Raw genomic sequence first — 27286 nt, 5'->3', positions numbered from 1 at the left:
GAATCCACCCAGGATATTGGGGGAATGGTGGACAATTTGATTTGACTGAGTCATAGAGTATGTAGTGAGGAGGTGGTAATGGTGAAGCTGTGAAAGGAGGTGGAGGTGAAATGTGAAGGGATTTGAATGGCTGGCAGAAAGTTTTATTATTTTGTCTTTGCCTTTGCTGTGATTAGATCAACCAGTGCTGATGTTTGCTTCTCATTGCTTACAGATTGAGAACAGAGATAGCCCTACACATGGGTCACAGCATCACCATCACAATCAAGGGAACACAATCAACAGAACATTTGCTGACAGTACTCTGTCTTGAGAACTAAGTACTTTACCAAGCACAAAGTACTTGATCTAAGTTAACGTTGTGAGGGCAGTGCTATTACTGTTCCCATTTTGCAGATGTGAAAACTGAAGCATAGTGAAGTTACAAACAAATTGCTTGAGAAAAGAGGTGATGTCAGGATTGGTACACACGCAGATTGCATTCCTGGCCTCCAAGAAACATAGTCTAACAGGAGAAAGAAGATATGCTCACAGGCTTATGTCCATTTATAATTCAGGACAATGTTGTAAGGATTAAATGAGCTAAACAGGTGTAATGAACTTAATTCAGTATAGGATCTAGCACCTAATAGCAACTTAAAAATATTATGTGGTTGTTCTATGGAGCTTTTTATTACTGTTTTATGTTACATCCTATAGGAGTGATATAGAATAATAAATCTGCAGTCCACAAGGGGCTGGGTGGGCAGCAGACAGCAGGGGGCAGGGATATCCTCTATTTTCCTGTCTGGGAGTCAGGCAGATCTGTGCATAACCATTGTCTTCTCTCTCCTAAGGGTGTAGGCATTTACCCATTTTATTTGGGGAATGCCCAGCATCTAACCCTGTGATTAGATGGGACAGGGTTGGGGAATTTGCTCCTGCATCATAGATGATGAAACTATGGTAGTGGCTCTTCTCCTCCCACAGGATACATATGGGCCAGATGCCCCGTCTGTGTGGTTCGCCAGCCAGGGAAGCAATAAGAAACCATACTCAGGCAATAGCCACTTCTCTCCAGGACTTAAACTTGGACTAGGTGAGGCAAGGCTGGGAGTCAGGTGTATGGCGGTGCTTCCATGGAGCAGAGGTAGATTATTCCTGCCAACAGCCAATTTTCTGTTCTCCAGAGCTACTCTGTTAATTGTTTGTTTTCCACATGTGGCCCTTCCTATAAATTCCCTTTTTGCTTAAGTGGCTGGAATTAGTCCTTGTTTCAGTAACAGAAAACATCCCTAACCCTATAGCTTTATAGGCTAATTTATACTAAACTCCAGCAGGCCCTGATACTGTCCACTTCCAGTGGCTTTTTTTCACCAAGTAAGTGAAACCATTGGTCTGAGTGCTATGCCCACAGAACTCTTCCAGCTTTCACTAGCATCTAAAAACCCCTTTGGGTTTCTGTCTTATCATGTGTAAAATGAGAATAACAATCTTGACTTTCCAGATTGTGAACAGGAACTAATAATGGCTCAGCAGAATCCTCAGAACAGAATGAATATTGAGTAAATGGCAGCCAGTGATGACAGCAGCAGTGGTGAGGATTCTGGTATTGTTGAAATTGCCTAAATCTAAATATCACCTCCTCCCGGAAGGCTTGCTGACTTACTCTCTGCAAATGTAAAAGACAGGTACTTTTCCTCTGCAACCATGGCCATCCATTGCTCCCTGCTGCCTTGCCTCCCACCCAGCCCATCAGAGGAGCTACAGTACAAGATATGGTAGTGATGGAGTCTGTCTTCCCCACTGGACCATGAATTCCTCAAGGGTGAGGATGATATTCATGTTTGTATTCTTGTGCTTGACAAAGAGTCTGGACTATTGTAGACATTGAGGAATTCGTTGTGGAATGAACATTTCATTCTTTCCCAAGAATTTTCCAACCTCATGACATAGTTCTTACAACCATCCAGGCCCACAAGTGGATTCCATTTTTCAAGTGGAAGCAGTGAAAGCCAGAGAAGGTAAGCCATTCCTTCAAGGTCATCTAATCGGCTCTACAGGGCCCAAACTAGAATCCAAGTGAATTGGCCCTGGGGCCCTCCGTCTTCCCATTTTGTCATGCTGCTTCCAGGAAGCCTCTTTCATTCAGAAAAGTGAGATTCAAAATCTAAGAGAAGGTGTTATAGGTGAAAGATTCTGAAAGGTCAACACCTTGATCCAGCCTACTGATAAAAATAGTGTGGCTGGTCACTCAAAGGCCACTCAACCCTCAAAGAATCCTGGAACTCTTTAGAAACTAAAGGATTGGTGAGACTCTTCAGTGAGTGAGTATCTGTGCTGGGTATTTTTTGAGCTAATTTTTAAAAGAACACTTCTAATAGTAACAGTCCATCAGTAGGTGGGTATTTACTAAAGAAAAACCTTAGTAAAGATGCAGGAGCCCTGCCTGGGTAGGGGCAGGGGAACAGGCCTTGCCTCTAATGTCTAACTCATCTTGAGACAGTCACTTCCCCTCCCTGGACTCCATGCTCTTCTTTGCAAAATAAGGGGGTTGTATTTCACTCAGGGCGGTCTCTTCCAGCTCTCACATTATATGTTGTTGTTGTTTTTGTGTTTTTTAAAATTTTATTTATTTATTCATGAGAGACACAGAGAGACAGAAAGAGAGAGAGAATGAGAGAGAGGGGCAGAGGGAGAAGCAGGCTCCATGTAGGGAGCCTGACGTGGGACTTGATCCCGGGTCTCCAGGGTCATGCCCTGGGCTGAAGGCGGCGCTAAACTGCTGAGCCACCCAGGCTGCCCTTGTTGTTTTTTTTATTTTTTAAGTATTTTAATTCCAGTCAGTTAACATTCAGTGTTTTATTAATGTCAGGTGTACAACATAATGATTCAATAATCCCATACATTACCCGGTGCTCATCACAAAAAGTGCATTCTTTAACCCCCTTTACCTATTTGACCATCGCCTACCCACTTGCCCTCTTGTTCTCTATAGTTAAGAGTCTGTTTCTTGGTTTGTCTCTCTTTTTTCCCTTTGCTTGTTTGTTTTGTTTCCTAAATTCCACATATAAGTGAAGTCATATGGTATTTGTTTTCTCCCACTTATTTTGCTTGGCATTATACTCTCTTACTCCATCCATGTTTCCATTTGCCACATCCATCCACATGGATGCAAAGATTTCACCCTTTTTTATGGCTGAATAATATTCCGTTGTGTATATATACACCACATCTTCTTTATCCATCTTTTAATGGGCACATGGGCTGCTTCCATATCCTGGTTATTGTAAATAATGCTGCAATGAATATCATTATATGATTTTAAAGGATCAATAATTGGGCTTTATCCCCAAAAGCAGGGACTTGGAGGAAGTACATATTTCCAATAAAGTTAAAATACCAAGAAAACAAAATATTCTAGGGAAAGGATTGGTAGTCGTAAAAAGAAACACCAAATAGTCAAGGGATGCTAATACTTTAACATTAATGCATGCATTTTTCAACATTTGAGATTTGTGTGGGACCTAATCTCTGCCTCTAGGGGTTCTCAAGTTGCTCTGAACTTTGAAGAAGGGATGGGAATTTACCAAAAGTCAAGGCCTCAGAGGGCATTCCAGGCAGAGTCTGTGGCATGTTCAGGGTCAGCAAAATGAGAATGGTTGGAACACATATTTCTAACAGGCCACAAGTGTATTATGCTTGTGTCCCTAACTAGGCTATAAGCACCAGGAGGGCAAGGCTCACGTAGCTCTTTTTCTTCAATGTTTTCAGGACCCAAATCATCTGCCTAAAGACAGAGGAATGAACAAGGTGACCTCCAGATGCCAGGCTCTCATATTATGATTGCCAGTTTAGAGTCACTGAGTGTGAAACCCTAGGTCTCTGCTCTGCGTCTCTGTCTCCTTGGTGCTCTTCTATCCTGTTATTTATTTTTGAGATGAAATTTCTGCTTGAGCTCAAAGTCAGGACCTGTGTTCTGACATGAATGGAGCTTGTTACGGTTAAAACGAGACCCAGTATTCGACATTAGGATCATTCTAGAAAATCCAATTTTACGGAAGTCAAATTTATATGTAACTACATAATATATACTTTCATTCTCTTGAATTAGAAATACTATTGACTATCTTTGTTTCTTCTTCTAAACTCTGAGCCCAGTGGGGGCAAGAAATATATTTGTGTCATCTTGCCCACCTCTATTCCAACTTATCTACTACCAGGTGCAGAGAAGGTTCATTATATCTATTGAATACATGAGTAAATGAACAAGTGTATGAACAAATACCCTGAAGATGTGCAAACAAAGCTTAGGTAATTACTTGAATATGTTTTTTGAAAAATATTTAAGTACCTGTTACATGCTAGACACTTTCACAATAACCAAATAAGGTAGTTATTATTAATCCTCATTTTATAAATGAACAAATAAAATCCAAGAGAGACTTGACCTTTAAAATGTCACTTGACAACTACTAGGATACAGATCAGGGATTTGAACCAAGATTTTATTGATGCCAGGATGGTCTCCAGTGATTTTTTTTTTTTTTTTTGAGGTCCTCCCAGCCATGGTGAGGTTGTATCACCTATGAAAGCGATCCCAAGCTACTCCTGTCTGCTCTTTCTTTACTGATCTCTTCCTCCTCTGCCCAATGGCAGAGATACAATGGCTCCAGAGAACATTACTCAAATGACAAATAAATAGCTCCATCTTGTGAAGGGCATCATGCCCATCCTTGTTGCAATAATGGCAGCTAGAATGAGAGCTATGATTTTAATTCCCCTCCTTATGATTTCCTTTTCATCTCCTCTAATGGATAGAGAAAAAGACAGCTTGGTGGCTCCAGCTCAATCTCATCTGAGCACTGTGGGGCTGTGTGCTCCTGGAAGAGTGGCATTGACAGGCAGAGATATATGAGGCACACATGCAATTGTCTCTCAAACGCAGCAGTTTTTCAGCATTACCAATAAGCTAGATTGGATTAAGTATATTTGCACCAAAAGCAAAATAAATATTGCTTCATTTAATGCCACTAAAAGGTTGGGATTCAATTGCCCTTGGCCTGAGGCACCTTCTAGCTCTATTGATTAGCTAGTGTCAGAAGCCAGACAGTCTGTCATCAATAGCTCCTGCAAAATGCTTAGCAGGTGGGGTGGGCTCTACTATGGTGGAGATGGAGGGTGGTGGGCAGTGTCCTTTGTCCCGAATAGAGGGATAAGTACAACACATCTGTTCCCCATCACCACCATCAGGATATTTAAAGCTTTTCCCTTACATTTCCTCTTAGATTATCACAAGGATGTGACCTGGGCTGTAAAGGCAAAGAGAATGGGTAAGAACATAGCAGGGTGCCTGGGTGGCTCAGTTGGTTGAGCATCTGGCTCATGGTTTCCACCCAGGTCATGGTCTCAGGGCCACGAGGTTGAGCTCTGCTTTGGGCTCCACACTCAGTGTGGAGTCTGCTTGGGATTCTCTCTCTCCCTCTGCTCCTTCTGCTTGTGCTCTTTCTCTCTCTCTCTGAAATAGATAAATAAATCTTAAAAAAAAAAAAAAAGATAAGACTATAGGTTCCAAGTCACAAAGACTTGGGTTTGAGTCCCAGATCTATCACTGAGTAGTTTTGTGACCTTGGGCAAATTTGTGTGTTTTTCTCAAAGATCTGAAAGCACCAGGAGGGCAGGATCTGAATCTATTTCATTTGTCATTGAGTCTTCCATGCTGGTACAGTGTCAGACACATAGCCAGCTCTCCATTAGACTGTATAAAAGAGAAGCTCAGAAAGCTTTAGTAATTTGCCTGTAACCCAGCAAGGACAAGTGAGAGAAGCAAGACTTGAACCCATGGGCTCTAACGCCCATGTTCTTAGCTGTCACTCTATTCTCTCTTAGCAGTTCTGGGAGTCAGGTCAGCATCCAATTGAGGGGACTCATGTGAGGTGAAAGGTATATGCAACACCCTTAATTTTTAAGTGGGAAAGCTGAGAGGCACTTGGATGCCTTGGTCAATTAAGTATCTGACTTTGGCTCAAGTCATGATCTCAGGGTCCTGGGATTGAGCCCTGCATCAGGCTCTCCGCTGAGTGTGTGTGTGTGGGGGGTGTCTGCTTGTCCCTCTGCCCTGTCCCCTGCTCATGCTCTCTCTAATAATCACATATTAAAAGAAATAAATGGGGAAACTGGGTCTCAAATGGGGGCTAAGACGAAAAGTATCTTTATGCAAAGGACAAAAGATGGCCCCTTCCAAGCTGACAATCAGGTACCCCTTCTGAGTGGTGAAGTACTCTTGCTCTGGCAGACGTGGGGTTGGGAGCAGTCACAGCCAGTCTGGCCCCTTGATCAGGAGCCTTGGGGGCAGTGCACAAACTGCATGTGCATGTAAGGCCGCCCTGGACATTCCCAAGGTCCATAGCAGAAGCAGAATGAGGTAGGCCCTCCTACCTCCAAGGGTCAGCAAGAATGGTGGCCCTTCTGGCCAGGTGGTGGGTTGGGGGAAGGGTGTACTCAGATCACACCAGAAAAAGGATCATCCGTAACCTGATAATTCCTGGGCCTTTCCTTCCAGAACTTATCACTATTGAACAAAGAGAAGTTTTGTTGGAGAGCCCTGGAGAATATGTGCTCTGGGGTTTCAGTCTCCTTCCCTCCTGTCTCCTTCTTGGAAGCAACACCAGGCTTGGGGGGGATTTCTACATTGTGACTTAGAACAATTCGGAGAGTTACCAACTTAAATGACCCAACATTTCATAAAACCCAATGCCCACATCTCAAAGACCAGGAAATGGAGGCCAAGGTCACAGAGCTATGTAAGGGTAAAGTTGGAAGTTCATTCCAGGACCAACAGATTATTTTTCCCTCTGTAAGAACACTGACAAGGAGTAAAAAAAAAACCATTAGCAAGGCCCAAGCAGGAACATTTTCTAAAGTGCACTGGCCCTTGCAGCTAGGAATCATCTATTCCAACTTCAGTGAGAAAGGACAAAGGAAACACAAAAGAGGAGAAAAGTCCTTTAGGTCCTCACAAGCTCTGGGAGTAGGTGAGATCCCTCCCCACTTGGTCTAAGCCTGAAAAGTGGCTTAGATGGAGCGTGGACTCTGGAGCGTAGATGGCAGCGTGGACACCGCCTGGACGAGATGTTGGCTTCGGCCACAGGTTAGCTGTGTGGCCTCTCTGTGCCTCAGCCCTCATCTGGGCAATGTGGATCTCGCTCACCTTGGAGGGCGGTTCGGAGGATTCATTGAGATAAGCCACGGAAAATATTGGAGACACTGCCTAGTTTGAGAGCAGCGCGGCACCTATGTTAACTGGTCTCATGGTTTCATCTTGGCAGGACTGTCAAGGTCTTCCACACACTGGTCCCCACATAATCCTCCAGCTTCTTCAGCGGTATCCCTAACCGGTATACCAGGCAAGGCTCACGCATTTTCCGTCCTATGAACTAATTGCAAGAAGATGCCCCCTCCTGGGGGCTGATGTAACTCCTCCAAGTCACAAGGCTGATCAGGCCTGGGCTGCCTGCCAACCTCCACCCGCCCTCTCCTAGCTGGTGCCTTTGTGTCGTGTGTGACCCTACACCGGGGTCTGTGGCTGTGACCGTGCACCCAGGCCACGTCAGACCACTTGGCGTTCTCCAAGGCTTTCTGGGCCCTCGGGGCCCAGCAGCAAGGCCAAGGCGAGGCACTGGGGCTGCCAGGCGGCAACCTGGGGTTGACGTCTGGCTCTCCTACTATCGTGGGACCTTCCTCGCTATGTGCATCCTTCCTTGTCTGTAATATGAGGATAATACCCACCTCACAGGATCATGGGGCTGTTAGGAGGAACCTCCTGTTGTACTGTTACCAACACTGCTGTTATTTAACATTATTCCTTTGTTTTAGAACGAGCTGCCAATCTCTTCCCCCTCCCCGTCAAGGCTCACCTCACACAACACGTCCTCCTTGAGGGCAAGCCCAGGGCCAGGCCCACCTCCATTCCCCTGCACAGTACGTGTGTGTGCTGCGGGAATGTCGGCAGGAGAGCAGTAGGGGAGGAGGGAGGCATAGGGTGAAAGAGGAGGGGGAAGAAAGGATTGAGTTGAAAGGCTTCTTAAGCAGAGTACGAGTGCCAGCAAAGGCACAGGTGTGAGCAAGAGTGGGCAGGTCTAGGCCCCTACAAAGGAGTGTAGGAAGGCAAGAGGAGCAGATGGAGGGTGTTAGTGCAAGAGCAAGGGGGACAGCGGGACAGGAGCCTGAGAAGGAAGTTCCTGGACACTGCGCGTGCTTGAACACCAGGCTGCAGAGTTTGGTTCTTGCTGATGGCCCGCAGGGAGCCAGAGGAGGATGTGACATAGAGAACAAATACCATGCGAGCGGTGGTTTAGGAACTAAGACCCCAAGTGACAAGGTTCTTGGTTCTATTGTTTTGCTCTTCCAGACTCCCCAGCCACTCATTCTGGGTTACTGGCTCCTCAGAGGCCTGTCTTTGCTGTAGAATCAATTATTAAAATCAACTTGCTATCAACTCTAACTTTGAAATGCTATTCAGCTGCTTGCAGGGACAGAGATGGGGGGCTGCTTCCACAGACATCTAGCCATCTGGACTCTTCTGTGGAACCTGGCTGGGAAGCTCATTTGAATAATTGGTTTTGGCGGTGTGCACTTGTGGGTTAGACACCTGATTACACTGCCAGCCCCAATGTCCTTTCAGCCTCCTTAGAAACATTGCTCGGGTTACATAAAGCCGGAGAGTGTTTCTGGGAGGTGAGGCCTGTCTGGCCCCTCTTGTCACTTGCACTTCATCTTGACTCTGTGGCTCACTCACTGTGTGACCTTGAGTGAGTTACTTAGCCTCTCTGTGGCTTTGTCTCCTCTTTGTTCAGAGACAGAGTGGCTCCTACCCTGCCTATATGCCACAGGCTTCTTGTAAGGCTCCAGGAAAAGACAGGGGAGTTGTCACTTAGCAGAAATGCAAAGAGGTAGGTTGAGGAGAGCTCAATGTCAGGAAGCAATGTGCGTGCGGGCTGTATCAGAGGTATGTTCCCTTGCGATGGCCCCTTCCTACTCCTTCTACTCCATTAGCTGGCTCTATGAACTTAAGAGACTTTCCTAATCTCTCTATGCCTCAGTTTCCTCACCTGTAAAATGAGAATAATGATAGAGTTGTTCTGGGAATTAAATGGAACTACCCAGGCAAAATGCCTAGAACAGTAGCAGGCCCCAGAGTTTCGATAGATGGCAGCCATTCATCATGACCATCGTCACCATCGTTGTCATCATCATTATAACTGTTCAGTCCTGGACACTAGGCCTCAAAGGCAGACAATGACAAACCTGTGGAGCATGTTCAGAGGACAGCAGGAAGGACGGGGAGGGGAATGGATTCCAGATCGCGTGTGAAAAGTTATAAGGCCTTGGGGGATGTCCAGCCAGGAGAACAGGAGCCGGCAGTGGTTGGAGTGGAGCGTGGGGAAGTAGGGGGGCACGCGGTCTTCGGACAGCTGAAGGGCCACCACGTAGAAGATAGACTAAAACCTGATAATCCTTCAGGGGTGAGGCAGGAGGGATGGGCTGGCAGATTTAGCCTGAGTCTCAACACTTTCTGACAGTCCAAGCTGGCAGCTCGGTGACGCTTTAGAAGGGAGGCAGCCACCCAGGCCTGAAGGTGGACAGGAAGAGTGGGGCCCAGCCATCACTCAGGGACACTGCTGAGGGCATCCCTGCCCTGGGTGGAGCACTCCAAGGCCGACGGCACCATGACAGGGGCAGCGAGTGGGGAGGGGGTGGGTGGTGGGGTGGGAAGGAGGCACAATGAGTTGGTCAGACCTCTTGGTGACGCGATCCTTGCAGGGGGCCTTTGGTTTCCCCTTTGAGCTTGAGGAAAAGTGCAGTTTTTATGCCATCAAAGAACAAACAGAATATTGACATGCATTTTACATTTTACATAGCTGACTTCATGTTCTATCCTACGTTGGAAAGTTTAAAATGTTTCCTCCTTTGGAGGTTGGGGTGGGCAAGGTCAGCCAGTTAGGACGCCCGTGCACACGCATGTGTGTTGGAAACACCTTGCCTGGCATCACCCTCTGCCATGCTTAATGACATTCGGTGGTGCCCATCTCTCATCTCCTGTCTGTGGCTGGTGGATTCCTATATGTCTTCCATCCTTCAAAAACCCTCATCACTGCTGGACAGAGGGAAGCCCTGCTTGATTCCTGGACACAAGGTAGCAGGAGGTGAAATCCACAGTAGGCTAGGGTCGGTCAGCCTGCCTGGATTCGTAAGCCTGCTCTGACCCTTCCTGCCGGGGGACCCGAGGCAAGCACCTTGCTGCCTCTGTGCCTCAACTTCCTTCTGTATTGAAAACGGGGCTAAAGAAATAGACTCATAAATACAGAGAACCAATTGGTAGTTGCCGGGGTAGGGCATGGGCAAGATAGGTGAAGGGGATTGAGGGGAACAAGATGCCAGCTATAAAATAAATAAGTCCTGGACATGAAAAGGACAGACTAGGGAATATAGTTAATAATTTGTAATAACGCATGTGGGTAGACGGTGACTACAGTTAAACTGAGCACTGAGTAATGTACAGAATCGTCAAATCGGGGATCCCTGGGTGGCACAGCGGTTTGGCGCCTGCCTTTGGCCCAGGGCGCGATCCTGGAGACCCGGGATCGAATCCCACGTCGGGCTCCCGGTGCGTGGAGCCTGCTTCTCCCTCTGCCTATGTCTCTGCCTCTCTCTCTCTCTCTCTGTGACTATCATAAAAAAAAAAAAATCGTCAAATCGCGGAAACTGATATAATACTGTGTATCAACCACACTTAATACAAATCCTTAAAAGTGTCATTTTGAAATTACATTTTCACTGGAATTGTGTAAAATCCTTTCTCCTCTAGTTTTTGGCCACTTTCTAAAAATGTCCTTGTGAATTAACTTTAGATGTCCTTTATTTTTTTAATACTTTATTCAAGGTTTTCTTAGGGATTTCAGTAGTTCCTCATGTATTGATTAAATAGCGTCCTACCGTGTTCTTCAGTTCCAGTGTTTTAAGTTCTATAACGTAAACATTTTTCACATGAGAAAGACAGGGCTCTACTGCTGCCCCCCACCCCCGCCCCGCCCGGGCTGTTGCGAGCGTTAAATGAGATGCTATGTCTAATGCATAGTTAGGAGGCACTTAGGCATTAGCTCCATTAGCTGGGCCTCTGCGGCATCACACGCACGCTCCTCCAGTGCAAACACTGGGCTTCTTATTGGCAAAGGCTGCTGATTTCCATCTGCTTCCCTAAGGCCCAGCACAGGGCCTGACACTCAGCAGGCCCTCAATAAACCTTAGTTAAATTGGATTTACGGCACCGGAGCATCCTTGGCTACGTGAGGAGCACCAGGGCCCGGAGACACGATGTGGTGTGGGTCCGCACGCGGGAGGGGTGTGCATTTCCACCGCGGGTCTGCGGCGCCACGCTATAAAGCTGAATCATTTCTGCACCACCCCGAGGGGTCTATTGGTCTCCCCCACCTCCCCGCTCCCGAGAAGCACGGAGGTTTTCTGAAGATGAGAAATTTCACAGCATCCTGCTATCTTTGGGGGTAACTGCGTATTTTATGATGACTAATAGGCAATTACTATGGTAATATTGCAATTCAGCATGTGTGAGGTTTGGGAAATGAGAAATTATGGGTAACTACTTTGGACTCATTTCTATGGTAACAAAAAGTAATTGTCATTAAATACCAGTTATACTGAGGCTGTACCTGGTAATTATAGATTTTTATGCCCAGAAACATAAATAAAACCAATAAATTTATTCAAAGGTCTATGACTGTTTACTTATACGTGGCTCTATGGAATACACAATGACAAGCACCTAATTAAGAAATGCAAACCCAACACAGAGTTTCATATTGTCATATGGAGATGGAGAGTCTGTTTTTCAAATGCAAGGCAACTCGTGCATTACACATGCTCCGAAGAAGAAGTCAGTGCACTGGGGACAGGAGGGAGCGGAGGGAGAGGTGGAGGAGGAGGAGGAGGCAGAGACAGGGCGCAAGTGCTGCCACATGTGTTGGCAGCCACGTCTGAGGCAGGACGTTGAGAATTGCCACCCCCCTGAATTGACTCCGCTGCAGACCGACTCGGCCTCTCATCCCTACCCCGATGGCCTTCCAACTGGGAGCCGCCCTGCAGCTTCCTGGCTCTGTAACACCTGAAATTACAGGATTCATCCCTCAAGACGTCTAGGCTTCAGATGCCTCAGAACCCTCTGGAGATGCTCACGTGGTGTCAGTAGTGGTACCGTTCCTACTTTTTTTTTTTTTTATTAAGGTGACATACACATAAAATTTACCCTCTTAATCATTTTTAAGTGTATTTTTAAGTTCAGTGGTACTAAGTACATTCTTAATGCCATGCTAGCATCTCTACTATCCATCTCCAAAATTCTTTTTGTCTTATAAACCTGAAACTCTATACCCATTAAACCCTGTGTCCCCATGCCCCCCTTCCCTCTAGCCCTTGGTGACTGATACAGAAGACAAGGGCAAAAGAAAAATTAAATTTCCTTACTACTTACAGCCCATTGACAAGTCCTTAAAACAGGCAAAGTGACCTTCCTCTAGGAACTCAGCTACCTTGATGTTAACACTTTGCTGAGGGCAAAAGGCAATCTTAGCCCGACCCTCCGGGACCCTGTAAGTCTACTTTAACATAGAAAAATTCCTTTGTAAACTTCCTTTATCTCTACCCCCCAAGATACATGTTGGCGATCATCTCCCAAGCATATGACCCACCGATGCACATCTGCAGGGCTTCATGACTAAGTTTTTATTAGATGGCAATAAATTATCTGTTCCCAAAATAGCTAGCCCCCTCAAAGTCCTGAAAACCTTGCTTCCAGATTCCTTACAGACTTACCCTATCCCCTCCCCACTTGGAAGTGTATAATGGGCCACTGCTCATGACCCCAGTGCAGCTCTTTCTGCCCACAGGTCCTTTCTCCATGCTTTAATAAAGTCACCTTATTGCATCAAAGATGCCTCAAGAATTCCTTCTTGGCCATTGACTTCAAACCCTAACATGCTTCCTACATCAGTAACGAGTGATTCTACTTTCTATCTCTGTGATTTTGACTATTCTAAGTACTTCATATAAGTGGAATCATACAGTATTTGTCTTTTTGTGACTGGCCTATTTCACATAGTATAATGTCTGCAAGTTCATCCATCCTTGGTGTAGCCGTACCATTTTTGACAGAGCCTTGCCCCAGTGTTACTAATAAATGATGGAAGATGCCTTCCACCTCATATTCCTCCTCCATGAGGGAAGGAGAGGAACTGAGGCCATGGGAGAGAAGTGTCTCGCCCAAGGACAAGAAGGCTCAGGAGAGTGGGGAAGGGTAGAGCACCAGTTCTCTGCTTCTACCTCCAACTTGTAAGGCAAAGGCCATGTCAGGAATCCAGAGAGTCCTGGATACACCATGTGACTTTGAACATGTCTCCACCTTCACAGCCTCAGTTTCCCCTAGGCTAAAATGGATATAATAAAAACTAACTTCCCTTTCTCGAAGAGTTGTTGTAAAGATCAAATGTGCCTTTTAAGAGGCTTTAGAAGTATAATGTCCTAGATGGTAGCAACATGTGGCTGCGAAGCCAGAGTGCGCTAAATGGTAATGGTGCTCATCGTCGTATTTGTGCCCCACCAGCGTAAGATCAAGATGAGCGGGCTTAGGCGGCCATGTGGGTATGAGTAAAAGAGTTGAGGAGGGGAGGCATCTGGCCAGAGCCCCCCCACACTGGAGATTGTAGCTGAATTTACTTCTCCATCCAGGAAAAACATATCTAAGGCCCGTTCCATGCTGGGCACTCTGGGCTTTGGGGACAGCGATGGACAAAGGCCTGACTTCACGAGTCTGCTGTCTGAGATGGAGGCCGTCATCATTTATGATGATGATGATAACATAATCATCATAATGATAACATCTTTATGATGATGTTATGATGTAACAAGTAGTTACGTAAATACACACACGATGGCCAGAGCTGGGCAGGGCGGTGGAAGGGTGGTGCCCATGCCTGGGGACAGCGCAGTGGGAGGCCACCTTCTCCTCCCCGCGGCTCTGAGAAGGTCTTCCCAGGAGCTGGCCATAAGCCTCAGATTGAGCAGAAAAAAAGGCCCGTGTCACTGGGGGGGACAGTGAGCCAGAGCGTCCAGCTGCCAGGTGTCATGATTACAGGCCACTGCATCATTGCTGTGTATAGTTACGTCCTCTAAGGATGTGGGGGCGCCCGTGGGGTGCACTGGCGGTGCTGGGAAGCTGCAGAGGGCCCCCCAGGGCCCCCAGAGGTTGCGTCCAGGAGCAGAGCCGCTGGCTGGTCAGCAAATGCTGCGGCCCCCCACGTCAAGAACATCATCTGCAGCGCTGCACTGCCGTCAGCTGCACTTAAATGCTATTTGCTCTATGTAGAGGGACTTGTCTTATTAAATATAAATCACATGATTAAACCTCGGAAATCTCCTGCCTTTCCTTCCTAGATTGGGTTGCACGTCTCCTTAGTGTAGAAAAAGAAAAGGGAGGGAGGAGGAGGAGGGCAGGAGGGCAGGCCCGTGTCTTGTCCTCCGCACCAGGGCTGGCGTGGCAGCGCAGGCCCCAGGGAGGACTGCAGACCCGTGGCCCTGGCTGCTCCTCGCAGGCCACACGACCCGAGGCAGACCGTCTGGCTGCCCTGAGGACTGGGAGACTGCACACCGTCGGGGATGTTGGCAGTGAAAGAGCGGGAGCGAGTTGGCGACGCGCTGGTGTGCGTGCCAGCCTGATTCTAGCACTGCCATGCATTCCTCCTAGCTCCAGCTCTGTTTCCTGCCCTAGACTTCTGACGAGCATCCTTCCCTCCCTCCCCAACTCCCTTCCTTGCTAATCGGAGTAGATTCTCATTATTTGCAAGCAGAGGAATCTCAGCGAACACCCTCCTTCACAAACTTGCTCAAGGATTAAATAAGATAAGTGTATGAGTGCTTGGCATGGCACCGGGCGGGCACAGAACTCCTGGAGTGGTATCTCCCCAGATGAGTTTAATAAACTCCTCTGATACCCTGGGGACTGAGGTTGGTGGCAGTTGGAGGAGGTGAGGGATGGAGGGGGAACCAAGCTGTACAGGGAAAGGGTTCCTTGACTCATCTTTGGGCAGCACGGGGTACTATATCACCCTCTTGAGATTCCTGGTGATTAGCATATTCAGAACTGAAAGATCTTATTGTAAAAGAACACATTAAATTTTGCTTAACTCTGTGTTTCCCAGACTCCTTTCTCCCCTGCCATGCCTAGGCAAGTGCCCTCAGGCAGTGGGACACACTGCTGTAGCCAGGGAGGACTGGCCTGGAGCACGTCTAGGGCACCTTGAAGCTCTCAATCCTGAGTTTTTATTATTATTTTTCAGCTTCTCCAAATCTTTAGTAGTGAATTCTCATGATTGATAGGCCCTTTGTTGCAATTCAGAGCTGTTTTAGCAACAGGATTAATGCCTGTGGTTAGAGATTTGTCTCCAGCTCTTATAATGAGAAACACATATTCGCACTAGGAAAACGTTGAGGGTTTAAACTTAGTAGAGAACCACTTCTGAGGGTTGGAGCTCTTTTACCCTAAAATCCCCAAATGAGAAAATCAGGAGCTTGAAAACATATAGAAAGCATCACCACCCCAGTGGCCAGCGGAAGCCCAGAGAGGGGAGACATTTTGGTCAAGGTCATAGACCTCTTTCCAATGTGCCATCCCTGGACAGCAGATGCTGACATAAATAAGTGTGTAGAGTGGACAGCATTGACCTCTTTCTGACCACTGCCGCTCTTGTAATTAAACAGAAATGTTAACATAAATCAAATGGTCTTTCCACCACCATTACCACTAACAGTGCATTCTGTCCAGGGAAGGTGGGAAGGCATTGCTCTCAGGCCTGCAGCAACCCATAAAACCTGCCAGCACTAATGAACCATTGCTTGAGCCAATTAAGAGAGGAAGCAAAACTGTCTTTAATTAAGGCATCATGCATCCCATGGGCTCTCTCTAACTGATACCCATAGGTATTGGGAAGCCCCTCTGGACCCAGTTGCCATGCTTCTGGAAACCAACTCTGTTTAAATGGACCTGGATGAGTATTAAAAAATATGGGTTCTAATCTGTGCCACTGACCTTATCTAAATCCTATCTCATGTGTAGGCCTTAGTTACTTTATCAATAAAGTCATCCCTTCACTCATACTCATCAATAGTTTTTTTTTAATATTTTACTTATTTATTCATGAGAGACACAGAGAGAGGCAGAGACATAGGCAGAGGAGAAGCTACCTGCGGGGAGCCTGATGTGGGACTTGATCCCGGGACTCTGGGATCTTGTCCTGAGCTAAAGGCAGACGCTCAACCACTGAGCCACCTAGGTGCCCCCATCAAATAGTTTTTAAGCATCTACTGTGGGCTGATCGCTGCTGCCAGGCATCATGGGCACAAGGACAACGAAGGCTCAGTCCCTGCTCTCTGTGGGCTTGAAGGCCAGTGGAGTCCATGCAGTGGCATAAGTCTTGTTCAATAACCAGGCCTGTGGGAGCTTAGAGGATGAAGCAACTAATTCTGTTTGGGGTTTTCAGAAGAGACATGAGCTGTGTTGTGAAGAAGAGTTAGAGTTAGAAAGATAAGGAAGGGATAGCAGGTTCTAGGTACAGGGCAGCCTTGAGGAAGGTAAGGAATCAGAGGCCAACAGGACATGCCTAGGGAACTAAGCTTTACCTTGAGTGGCCAGAGCAACCGTTCTAAGAGCGGAGGGTGGGAGATGAGGCAAATAGACATCAGCTCACACAGAGCCTCTCATGCAAAAGTTGCAAGGTGCTGGATGTTACTTTGAGGTTGTGGGACTAATTCACTCTAAAGATGTGCAGTGTGGGCAGTGAAGATAGATAACTAGTCAGTCGTTCACTGGCTGTGCGACTTGGGGCAAGTCTGTTGCCTCAACTGTCAAATAAGAATAATAACACTACCTCAGAGGACTCAATGTTCTATTGGCAGATGATCCACTGGGCAGTGAAATTTTAGGCTATAAATTATGGTGCTCAGCTGGGAGAAAGAGAGTTCAAGGTCTGAGGGCATGAGTGAGTACTTGAGCGAGCTTGTATGTCCACATCAGAGAGAAATGCTGCTCAGATGACCTGGGAAGCCACTCTCCTTCATTAATGATCTCCAAGAAGAAACACAGAATCAAAACAGTAATTGCTATAACCACCATATGATACTCTGCAAAGCACATTCGTCTCCACCATTCCTTTTGATTCTCACCAGTGTCCTGTCAGGTATGTGATCATTGCCTTCATTATGCAAGAGAAACTGAGCATCAGACTGGAAAGTGAATTCCCCGAGGTTACACGGGAAGTAGGTGCCGAAACGGATTCTAGCTCTCCTGATTCCTGGTTCAACGAGCTGACCAGAAAATCTCAGCAAGTTACTTCAGCTGGCTGTGCATGACACATCCGAGGCTCGTTAGCCACATTCTCAATAACCAAGGGGAAACTTCCTCTAATGAACTCATGGGTAAAACAAAAATTCTTTCTCAAAAATATATCCCCTTTTTCTCCTGCTTCCATCCCACCATCCCATGACTACTAGCTTCCAAGCTTTCTCCCCTACCCCTCACCTGTAATTTCCCAGGTAGACTCCATCAGGGTTGAGCATTGGTGCAATCTTGAAGACCAGGTGTTCCCGTAGGACATGGGCAATAGGGTGCTGGCTTATGAGGAAGTCAATGATCCCTAGGGAAAGAGAAGAATCTGGGTTAACCTCAAAATGTTTCAAGAAGGAGGGAGCACAGGGATGCCTGGGTGGCTCAGCGGTTGAGCATCTGCCTTTGGCTCAGGGTGTGATCCCAGAGACCCGGGATCGAGTCCCACATCGGGCTCCCCGCAGGGAGCCTGCTTCTCCCTCTGCCTGTGTCTCTGCCTCTCTCTGTGTGTCTCTCATGAGGAAATAAATAAAACATCTAAAAAAAAAAAAAAAAAAAAAAGGAAAGGAGGAGGAGGGAGCACATTTTCCTCAGCTTAGAAGCAGTAAAATCTCCAAAGGTAATTTTTGGCCTAAGTTGTCAACCACTATGGGTATATGGCTATAAATTAGGTGTTGCCTGGTGACTTTTACAACTTATAGCTCTGTTTCCAAGAGACAGTTCAAGACTTAATGTTGAAGCCAACGGGCAGACGGGAGAGTGCATGTCCTGCTATAGAGCACTGTGCAGGCGCCTAAGAAAAGAGCATTTCAGTTTTACTTTGGAGGGCCCAGATTTTGACAGAGATGGGGGAGAGGTAGGAAAACTCCAAACAAAGAATTAAGAGATATTCTCTAATGTCTAAGTGTGGACATTGGATTGGATGACTATGGCATTGGGACTCAAGGGATCTAAACCCTCCTGTTGCTGACGGTCACACCAGAAAGCAGAGAGCAGCAGGAATTCGGTTAAAGTCACCTGAGGAGAGGGAGGTCTCTTCACTATCCCAACTCTGCCCCTTCCCCACTTGGAAGACCCTCTGTTCACAGATTCTGGGGCTTGTTGTCCTTGCTGCTTCTCACTGTCACCAACGCTTGCCTCCAGGTCACCAAACTGAGAAACGTTGAATTCTCCATGACTCTCCTCTCTCAAACAGGCAGTCCTCAAGTCTCTTCCTTGAATCTAGTGTAGCTGCCCTGTGTCTCCGTCCCTCTGCTGCTTATCTATCCTAGGCCACCACCCCAGCTGGCCTGAATGACTGAGACCACTTGTGGAACATGAAGCCAAAGAGATCTTCTTAAAGTGCAAATCTGAGCCTATTACTGCCCTCGTTGGCTTCCTTCTGGCAATAGCCTGCATAGCTTGACAGGAGAGGGGGTGAAGAAACAACCTGAGTCCTCAACCTGCAGAGACCTGGGGAAAAAATTGGCAAAATGGAGCTCTGGCATTCCATGAAATAACTGTAATGCTGGAAAGCAGTAGGAGGGTGCACAACCCTCCCTAAGTGTAGAAGGGAACTCCTTTCCTGCTGGAGAGAGAAGGAAAGGCATCGAGGAGAAAGAAGCTTTTGAGCTGGCCCTGAAAGATAAGCGTGTTTTGACAGACAGACAGGAGGAAGCAGCAGGATAACCAAGAACAATCCATGTGCCGGCAGCAGGCACTTAGCTCTTGGAATGATAAATGGTTCCCCAGCACATCCCAGAGCTGCTGTGACCAGTGAGGGACATCTCAGGCTTTTCATTAGGCCAGGGCTCAGAATCCATCGGCAGCCGAAAGCCAGTTGGACATCATTTACTTCTCAACCAACGCGGCAGTAGACCAGATGCCCTAATTTATTTGTTGGTCTTCATATTAAAACTGCAGTTTGCCAGTAAACAGGCAGGGTAATGATGCCAGGTGCCCTTGTTAGGGGCTAATAATTGCTTAATCTGTCCACTAATTGACCCCAGCTCCCGGGGCAGCCCTCCATCAAGGAGCCAGCCTGCGCTCAGGGCCTGGCCACGCTGCTTCAGAGAATGGCAGAGAATGGCTTCTGGAAATGGAGTAGCTCATTGTGATCCATCCTCCTTCACAGATGAGCAGATTAATTGGGCTGCCAATTAGGCAGCTAATAAAAGGATGAGAGAAGACAAAGCCAGGCCAGAAGCTGCAGCCATCCAGAGCTCTCTCTCCCATAGTGAGCATAGGGCAAGGAGAGCAGAGGTTTTAGACTCATCTCTTGGCTTGAGGTCAGATATAGTTCAACAGGAATCATTCCCACCGATCAGGAAATTGGGAGGAGAGCCTTGGCTTTTGTGTGTGTGTGGAAGGGGCCGCAGGTGGCTAGTGGAGAGGAATATGAGGAGAAATGCTGGAGAAAGTAAGAGTGGAGAGGAAATGCCACCCCTGGCCACAGGCCAAAAGCATCACACGGACTGAGGAAGCAGAACACCTGCATTTGGACCCTAATTGGTTATAAACTGAAAATCTATTAGCTTTCTCTGCCCAGTTTTCTCATCTTGATACAGGGATAATAATGTCCAGTCAGGAAGACTGCTGTGTGACTGGGTTAGAACACCTGTACTTGAACTGCCTGACACAGCACAGGGAAATTGCAAGGTGTTTTAATCAACTCCCTGAGATTGGAGATTGGGAGGCAATGAGGGTAGAAAAAGCAGAATGGAATTTGGAACTCAGAGTCGGTCTGTGAAGTTTGCTAGCTATGAGCTTTGGGAACAAGGGTGTTGAATTGAAGAAGCCAACCAACCAGCCATCCGAGAACCTGGGTTCTAGTTGTGGCTCAGTTACTCTGTGAGCTTTAGAAAGACTCCAGCCTTCTCCCATCCTTAAAGTTAGGGGAAAGAAATCAGTAATTCCCAAGGACACATTCCAAACTGGCAGTCTGGGCTTCCATCTTTTTCTTCCTCTCCTCCAAAGTAGTAGGATCTTCATCTATCAAGTGAGGAAAATAATCTCCTTCCTGCAAGGAGGCACAATCAACCTCCTGAGATCAGTCTCTGCTCCTTTGGTAAACAAGTTTGCTTGGTTCTTTCTTTTGAACCGAAACTATAGCCAGGTCAGAGAGATCCCTGCCTGGGCTGACCTCAGCTTGGTCATGATGAATGTCACCAGGCAACCCCAACTAGGTATTCATTGTTATTTCTCCCAGTGTACTTGGTTCAGCAGGTGCCTAGTAAGTGCCCATTGATAGACTGGCCCCAGGAATTCATTTGACCTTGACAGAGTATAAGGTTAACGGAACTGAAAATCGTTAATTCTTTTTTGTTTTTTTTTAAGATTTTATTTATTTATTCATGAGAGACACAGAGAGAGGCAGAGATACAGGCAGAGGGAGAAGCAGGCTCCCTATGGGAAGCCCGATGCGGGACTCCATCCTGGGACCCTGGGATCACAACCTGAGCCAAAGGCAGACACTCAACCACTGAGCCACCCAGGTGCCCCTTCTATAAACTTCACTCCTTCTACAAACATTCACAGGGCCAGGTCCACACCATACACCTGGCATTCTGAAATACGTAAGTGGTTCCTGCCCTAGAATGTCTATGGTGGGAAAGCAACTTCCACTGGAGCAACTGGCTCAGGGAGCAACAGCCCAGGGAGCCAGGAGAACCCAGAGGGCCTGGGAGGGGCTGCGGAGAATGGAGATGTGAAGGATGAATGGAGTGAGCCCGACGAAAGGATGCCAAGAGCAGGTGTTCCAGGAAGGGGGATTCCGCACAAAGCCTGGAAGGCAACGAAGAAGAAGGCCCGTCTGGTAGTGAAGAGCTCTTCAATTCGGGGACATAGCTTCGTGATTAAAGGCACAGACTCTGCAACTGGACTACCTGGGTTTGAACAGCCGTGTGGCCTAACCTCTCGTTGTGAAGATCTCAGTGAGTTGTGAGGATCTCAGTGGAAGTCGTTGTGAGGATCTCAGTAAGTTGGTAGAAGCAAAGTGGCACGTGGGAAATGGACATGAAGGGGTGGGGACAAGAGGATGTTGAGAGAGAAGGGGAACAGCTAGATGGGGACCTGCCAAGCCAGCTGAAGAATATAAAGGGCACAGGAGACCACTGCCCAGTACAGGGGCAGATCTGGGCTCTCCTGACTACAGCAGGGAATGCGGTTTGGGAGGAGGGAGTAACAGAGGGCCCGGTGTCCTGGGGGTGGACAGGGTGGGGTTGGGGGGGCAGACAGAGCAGAGGGCCAGAGAACAGAAAGAGGCTTACAGTCAGGAACCAGGTCTGACACAGCACTGACCTGCAGCCACCAAGGCCCAGAAAGTCATGAGGATGAGCAGGTGCCAGGGAAGCGGTGTGGATGGGTGGTGACACTGATGATGACATTATTTGTCTACCGTCCCCAAGAGCATCACAACTCTTCACTGAAATGACACGATCCTGGGGAAAGCTGATCCCTGAATGATGGAGAAGTTTCTGGTCCTTGGCACAATGGGGCCTCAAAATGGAAAGTAAGCTCAGTTATGGAAAAGTAGGGAAAGTTCTGTTTCCTGTGCCCAGGGGCTTGGGGATTGAGGCTTGCATCTGCTGTTCAAGTCTTTCTTCCCTCCAGACTGTGAACCTTGGGAGGCAAGGACAGGTCTACATCTCTGTCACCATCTTGTCAGCGTGTGGCTCAGAGCCAGGCTAAGGGAACATCCTCAGTAGGTAATTGTGACTTGAATGAGTAAAGATGGACCAGTGATGTATGTTCATTAGCTGGGTGACCTGTCATCTCACTGGCTCCATGTACAGATAGAAAAACAAAGTCAGGGTGGCGACATCATTTGCTGAACGTCTCACAAGGGCCTAGGTGGGACTCAGATCCAGTTCTGGCTTCAAAGTGGTGCCTTCTCCATTTAGGCAATACAGAGAGTCAGGAGTCTATTTGTAGAACGATTTGCATATATGCCTGCATGATTTTCTCTCCAGAGAGTTCTGTGTGAGGTTTATTGTTGTTGCCTCGACCAAGAGGCAATATGTTGCAGTGGGAAGAGCCCGGGCTTTAAGCAAGGCAGTTGGGGGTCTCTGCTGGACTCAGAGTGGGGGTCACATGACAACAGCCACTGTAGGCCTTCCCCTGACCTGGCCCCTGTCTGCCTGGAGCCGAGCCCAAGGGCCTCAATTTATGGAATCACGGGGATTCTGGTCCTGAAGAACCTGAAGCTCACAGTCATGGTTCTTACCCTTCCGCCTCCCACCCTGACCGTTTCACAGATGAAAAGACAGAAGCTCAGGGAGGTGAAAAGCCCATGACAACCCCTTAGTGGGCTGGTGTTAAACACTTAAAATGGGTGGCTGTAAGGGACAGAGGGAGAGAGAGAGAGAGAGGAGAAGAGAGAGATTAGGTGAGGGATTAGAGGTGGGAGGAAAGCAGTGGGGGAGGGGAGGGAGGAAGGGGCAAAGGTCACCACTTTGTTGTAGGAAACCTTCGGTTGTGCTTGGTCCTGGTGGTTGTGAGTGCATGGTGTGTGTGTGTGTGTGTGTGTGTGTGTGTGTGTGTGTGTGGCCCCTCCCCTCATCTGCCCAGGGTAACCCTGTGGAGTGAGCTCCCTGAGGGAAGGCCAGCTCCGTCTCCATTGTCTAGGCCCTAGTGGGCACGTTGGCAAGTGGCAGCAAGGCTCACTTAACCCCACAGCAGCCCCTTGAGGACTGTATTGCTGCCCCCATCCTGCAGGTAAAGACACAGAGGCCCTGAGAGTTGGGGACTGGCCAAAGGTCTCAACCAGGAGTGGAGTGGTAGGACTCACACTGAGGCCCTGGCTCTGCCTACCTCCTCACGCGGCCCTCCAGAGGCTGGGTGCCTTGCCTGCACTGGTGGGCCTAAGTGCTGATTTGATTGATTGGATTACAAAGGATCTGCAGAGGACAAGTATTCTGCAAATGGCACTTTTCAGTGACAGTTGTCCCAACAGCCCCAGCTTCAGTGAAAGAACATTCCCCCAACCAGAAATCAGATACCTGAGGTCTAGTCCTGGCCTAAGCTCTGGCCTGCAACCCAGTCCTCCTGGTGCAGAAGTGAGGCGGGTTCCGCTAACGGCTCTCTCAGGAAAGCAGCATGGAAGGAGGTGGGCTGGGGTGCACGGCACAGAAGCCACACACCCAGGTTTGGGGACCCTGTAGCGTCAGGGGAACTGTACCTGACACCCACTAGGTGCTCCACAGGAACACTTATTTAGCACTTCCTGTATTCCAGACACTGTCCTAAATGTCATTTAATCTTCACAAGAACCCTATGAGGCAGGGTTTCTATTGTCACTTCCCCTTTCAAGATAAAGGAACTGAGGCATAGAGAGGTTATGAAATGTCCCCAAGGTCACACCGTACTACATGGGGGAGCTGGGATTCAGTGTCAGGCAGGCTGGCTCCAGAGAATGTGCTCACACACGCTCTGCTACAGGGCAGCTCCGGAGCTCCCTTGACCTTTCACGTCATGGCTGGAGGAAGAGGATAGTTTGGCCTTACAGAGGCCACGAGTGGGCTTTGGGGCAGCCGAGGGGTTACTGAGAATCAGCCATCCGACTGCCAAGCAGAGCCTTGAGGAAATCAAAGTCTTGCCACCCTTACAGCCGCCCCTCCAGAGTTCTGTGATGACACGATGTTGCTCTGCTCCCAGCAGCAGGTGCATCAGCAGCCCGGCTGTGAGGACCGTGCTCCCAGGCAGATGGGGAGGACCAGGCCCCACATGTCTGTTCCCTGCTCAAGGTCGCTGAGCCAGTTAATGCGCAAGAAGCATTACTGAGCTGAAGGTATCTCAGCCGTCCTTCTAGGCCCTGGACCCTGCTGCCCTTTCCAGGACAAGGTGGGCTTGGGAGGGGATCCGGCCCAGCCCTCTGGGACTGTGGTCTGGCCTGTCTCCAGGGGGCTGAGACACCCCCGGGGAGACTGTGCCTCAGTCTCTCATTGGCAAAGTAGGGGAATGATGAGTCTGAAGCTGCCTTGAGAAAGGACAAATTGTGGCTCCAGGGACAGTAACAGAGATAGGGAAGGAGGAAGACCAGGGTCATAGAGACGAGGCCCAGGCCACATCCGCCAGGAATTCACCGTGATCCTGGGTAAGCCACTTCACTTCAGCGAGCCTCCCCACTCCCGTCTATAAAGGCACATCAACGGTTGTGGGGTGCCCAGAGTGTTGTGCTCTTCTAGGCACCAAGCTTGGCCTTCTAGCACTTCCCACTCCTGAGTGGGGCAAGAGAACATGTCCAGGCTTGAGAAACTCAGACTCAAAGCCCTCTTCTGCTTTTTACTGGCTGTATGACCTTAAGGCCCCTTTTTCTGAGCTCAGATTTAGAATCCCAGAACCAACATGGCATTTGTTCCTCACAACAGCCCCATGGGATGAACAAGATAATCCCCATTTTCCAGATGTAGAAAAGGGCACAAAGGACACTCAGAGATCCAGCCCTAGGCCTCAACTAGCTCATGGTTTAAAGGGAAGCAACAAATATAAATCAAATATATAACAAATCAGGGTGGTAGCGATGGCCATGGGTAATCACACTGCAGGTGCAAAGCAGAGACTGAAGGGAGTGGGACGGGGGCCCACAGCGGGTACTCGAACACTGGGAGATGGGAGGTGTTTGCCAGGTGGCACGGGGTGGGCAGAGGAGCAGTAGATGCAAAGGTCCATTGGTGGGAAGAAGGTTGTCTGTTCAGGGTTAAGTTGTGTGGGGCAGGGATATAACGAGGCTTAGGCCAGAGAACCTGGCAAGAGCCAGACGGGGGAGGGCTGGGAATGTCACGGCAAGGAGTCGGAGTTTATCTTGAGAAGGGAGAGGGAAGGCATCGAAAGGCCCTGCCAAGGAGTAAACACTGATGGAAAGGCTGCGGGATAGCATGGCGTGTATTGGCACCGTCCAGATTTCTTCCTAGAAAAGCTGGCTCAAAAGAGAAAGCATTGGAGCTGCACTCCACTTCTGTATGTCTCAGGCCTCGTCTAACGTGGGATGATGACCAGGCCCTCTGCTGCCCGCAGAGGAGGTGGGCCTGGGTGTTTGGGCTCCCAGAGCTGAAAGTTTTGATGATAAGGCTCCTGTCTTTTTACAAACAAGGACAAAATAGTTGCATCCTATCAGCTGGGGGAACAGGTCTGCTGCCAAGTTTAGTAACTGACAGATGGCTGCAGTAGAGGGGTTGGTAAAACCAGGAGGGACCTGGGCGAGGTTACTGCAAGGACAGTGCTGGAGGGAAGAGGATGGAAGTGAGAAGGCCAAGGAGTAAGCTGGGGTGACGGCAGCAGGGAGGTGGGTCACCAGCCTCTTGGGTGTGGCTCCCACTCACTGTCCCTGACATGCTCTCAGGGCTGCTGGCCCCAGAGAAGGGGGAGGCAATGGTGCCTAACCACAGCACCGTGGGAATAGAAGACGCACGCTGATTTGCCGAGTGCCTGAGAGTCTACAAGGCAGATGACCGCAGCCTCTTCTCAGAGCGCCGCCCCCAACTCTCAGGGGTGACATCCATCCTGAGTGTCTGCTGAGTGCCAGGCACGGGGCTGGGTGTGTGTTTGCACTCATCTGACACCAGTTTTGTGGCGGCCTGTGCAAAGAGGTGTTGCTATCCTAATTTATTTTACATTTAAGGAAACTGAAATGATACTGCTAGGAAGTGGGAGAGCCAATGTTTGACCCCAAGATGGTCTCATGGCAAATTGCTAGATACTTCCACAGCAGCCCACGGCCTCCTTCAAGTGATATAATTTCTATGGTTTTTTTTTTTTTTTTAAATCTCCCTTTGACCTTAAGGTCTTTTTGAGACTAAATTGAGAGAAATTACTGAACTTCTTCAAACTTACATAATTATATGTAAAAATGTAGTTAATATTAATTCCTATGACATAGAAAAGTTAATATAGTTAAAAGGCATTACATTAAATTAATGAAAATAAATAAGTAAAATAAAAGAGAGAGAGGGCTTAGAACAGCGCTTGGCACATAGTATCACATATTTTATATGCGATATACCCACTAGATAGGTAAAAATGCAAATGTATTATTGAGAATGTGGGACAGTAGGAACTCTCATACATTGCTGGTGGCAGCATAAAGGTCTCAGAGAGAAACTTGGAGATATCTAGTACAGTTGAAGATGCACATATCCTGTAATCTGTCAACTGCCCTAGAAAAGCAATTGCACAGGCACAAGGCAACAGATAGAAGGGCATCTGTGACGGCTTTGTTTTAAGGACAAACACTGTCAACAACTGAATTGTCCAGGAGGATAGGCGGGTAAGTTGAGGTGGCCGACAGACATGGCACAGAGTACACGGCGGAAAGATGTGAACTATAGCCACACTCATCACCTTGGACATTGGGTGAAAAGTGCCAGTGAACACAGAATAATAGTTTCCCAACTATAAGAAGTTCAAAGACATGCAGAACGAAGCCCTAGACTGTTCGAATGCTGACGCGGATGGCAAAACTATTGAGAAAGACGATGAAATCCAAACTTACAGCTCTCTGTGGGAGGACAAAGGTAGAAGGGAGGATAACGAGCTTAAAAGGAATGGATAATATTCTGCTTCTGAAGTTGGTGAGCACCAATTCATTAAATTATTATTTATAGTTATTTATTGAATATACCTATATTGCTCATTAATTGAATATATATGTATGCATATATATGTTGTTGATTAAACGTATATTTTACATGGATTAAATACTTAATAATAAATGAAAAGCAATTATAGAGAGATACATTTGAGATGAAAAAATTATGTCTTATTTACCTCTGGTTGTCTGACACAAGGCCTGTTTCCTGGCTCACAGTAGGTGTTTCTAAAGTTATTTGTTAAGTGAATGACTGAATAAATGAGTGAATAGATAGCTTCTAATCCTTATCTCCCCAC

At 47.8% G+C, this 27286-nt stretch overlaps 1 protein-coding gene across 14 annotated transcripts in view; it reads right to left on the bottom strand.

Moving 5' to 3' along the window:
* Positions 1–27286, bottom strand: part of LOC140602551 (BEN domain-containing protein 5) — a 1370322-nt gene that overhangs the window by 98708 nt on the left and 1244328 nt on the right. For all 14 annotated transcript variants that reach the window (XM_072772197.1, XM_072772199.1, XM_072772202.1 and 11 more), the window contains one exon: positions 17621–17735. In XM_072772197.1, the coding sequence (XP_072628298.1) occupies positions 17621–17735 (115 nt within the window). The remainder of the gene's footprint in view (positions 1–17620; positions 17736–27286) is intronic.

Source organism: Canis lupus, chromosome 13 (assembly GCF_048164855.1).
Source record: "Canis lupus baileyi chromosome 13, mCanLup2.hap1, whole genome shotgun sequence".
Lineage (NCBI taxonomy): Eukaryota > Metazoa > Chordata > Mammalia > Carnivora > Canidae > Canis > Canis lupus.
Note: the sequence above shows the minus strand (reverse complement) of the source record. Positions and strands in the feature narration are given on the sequence as shown.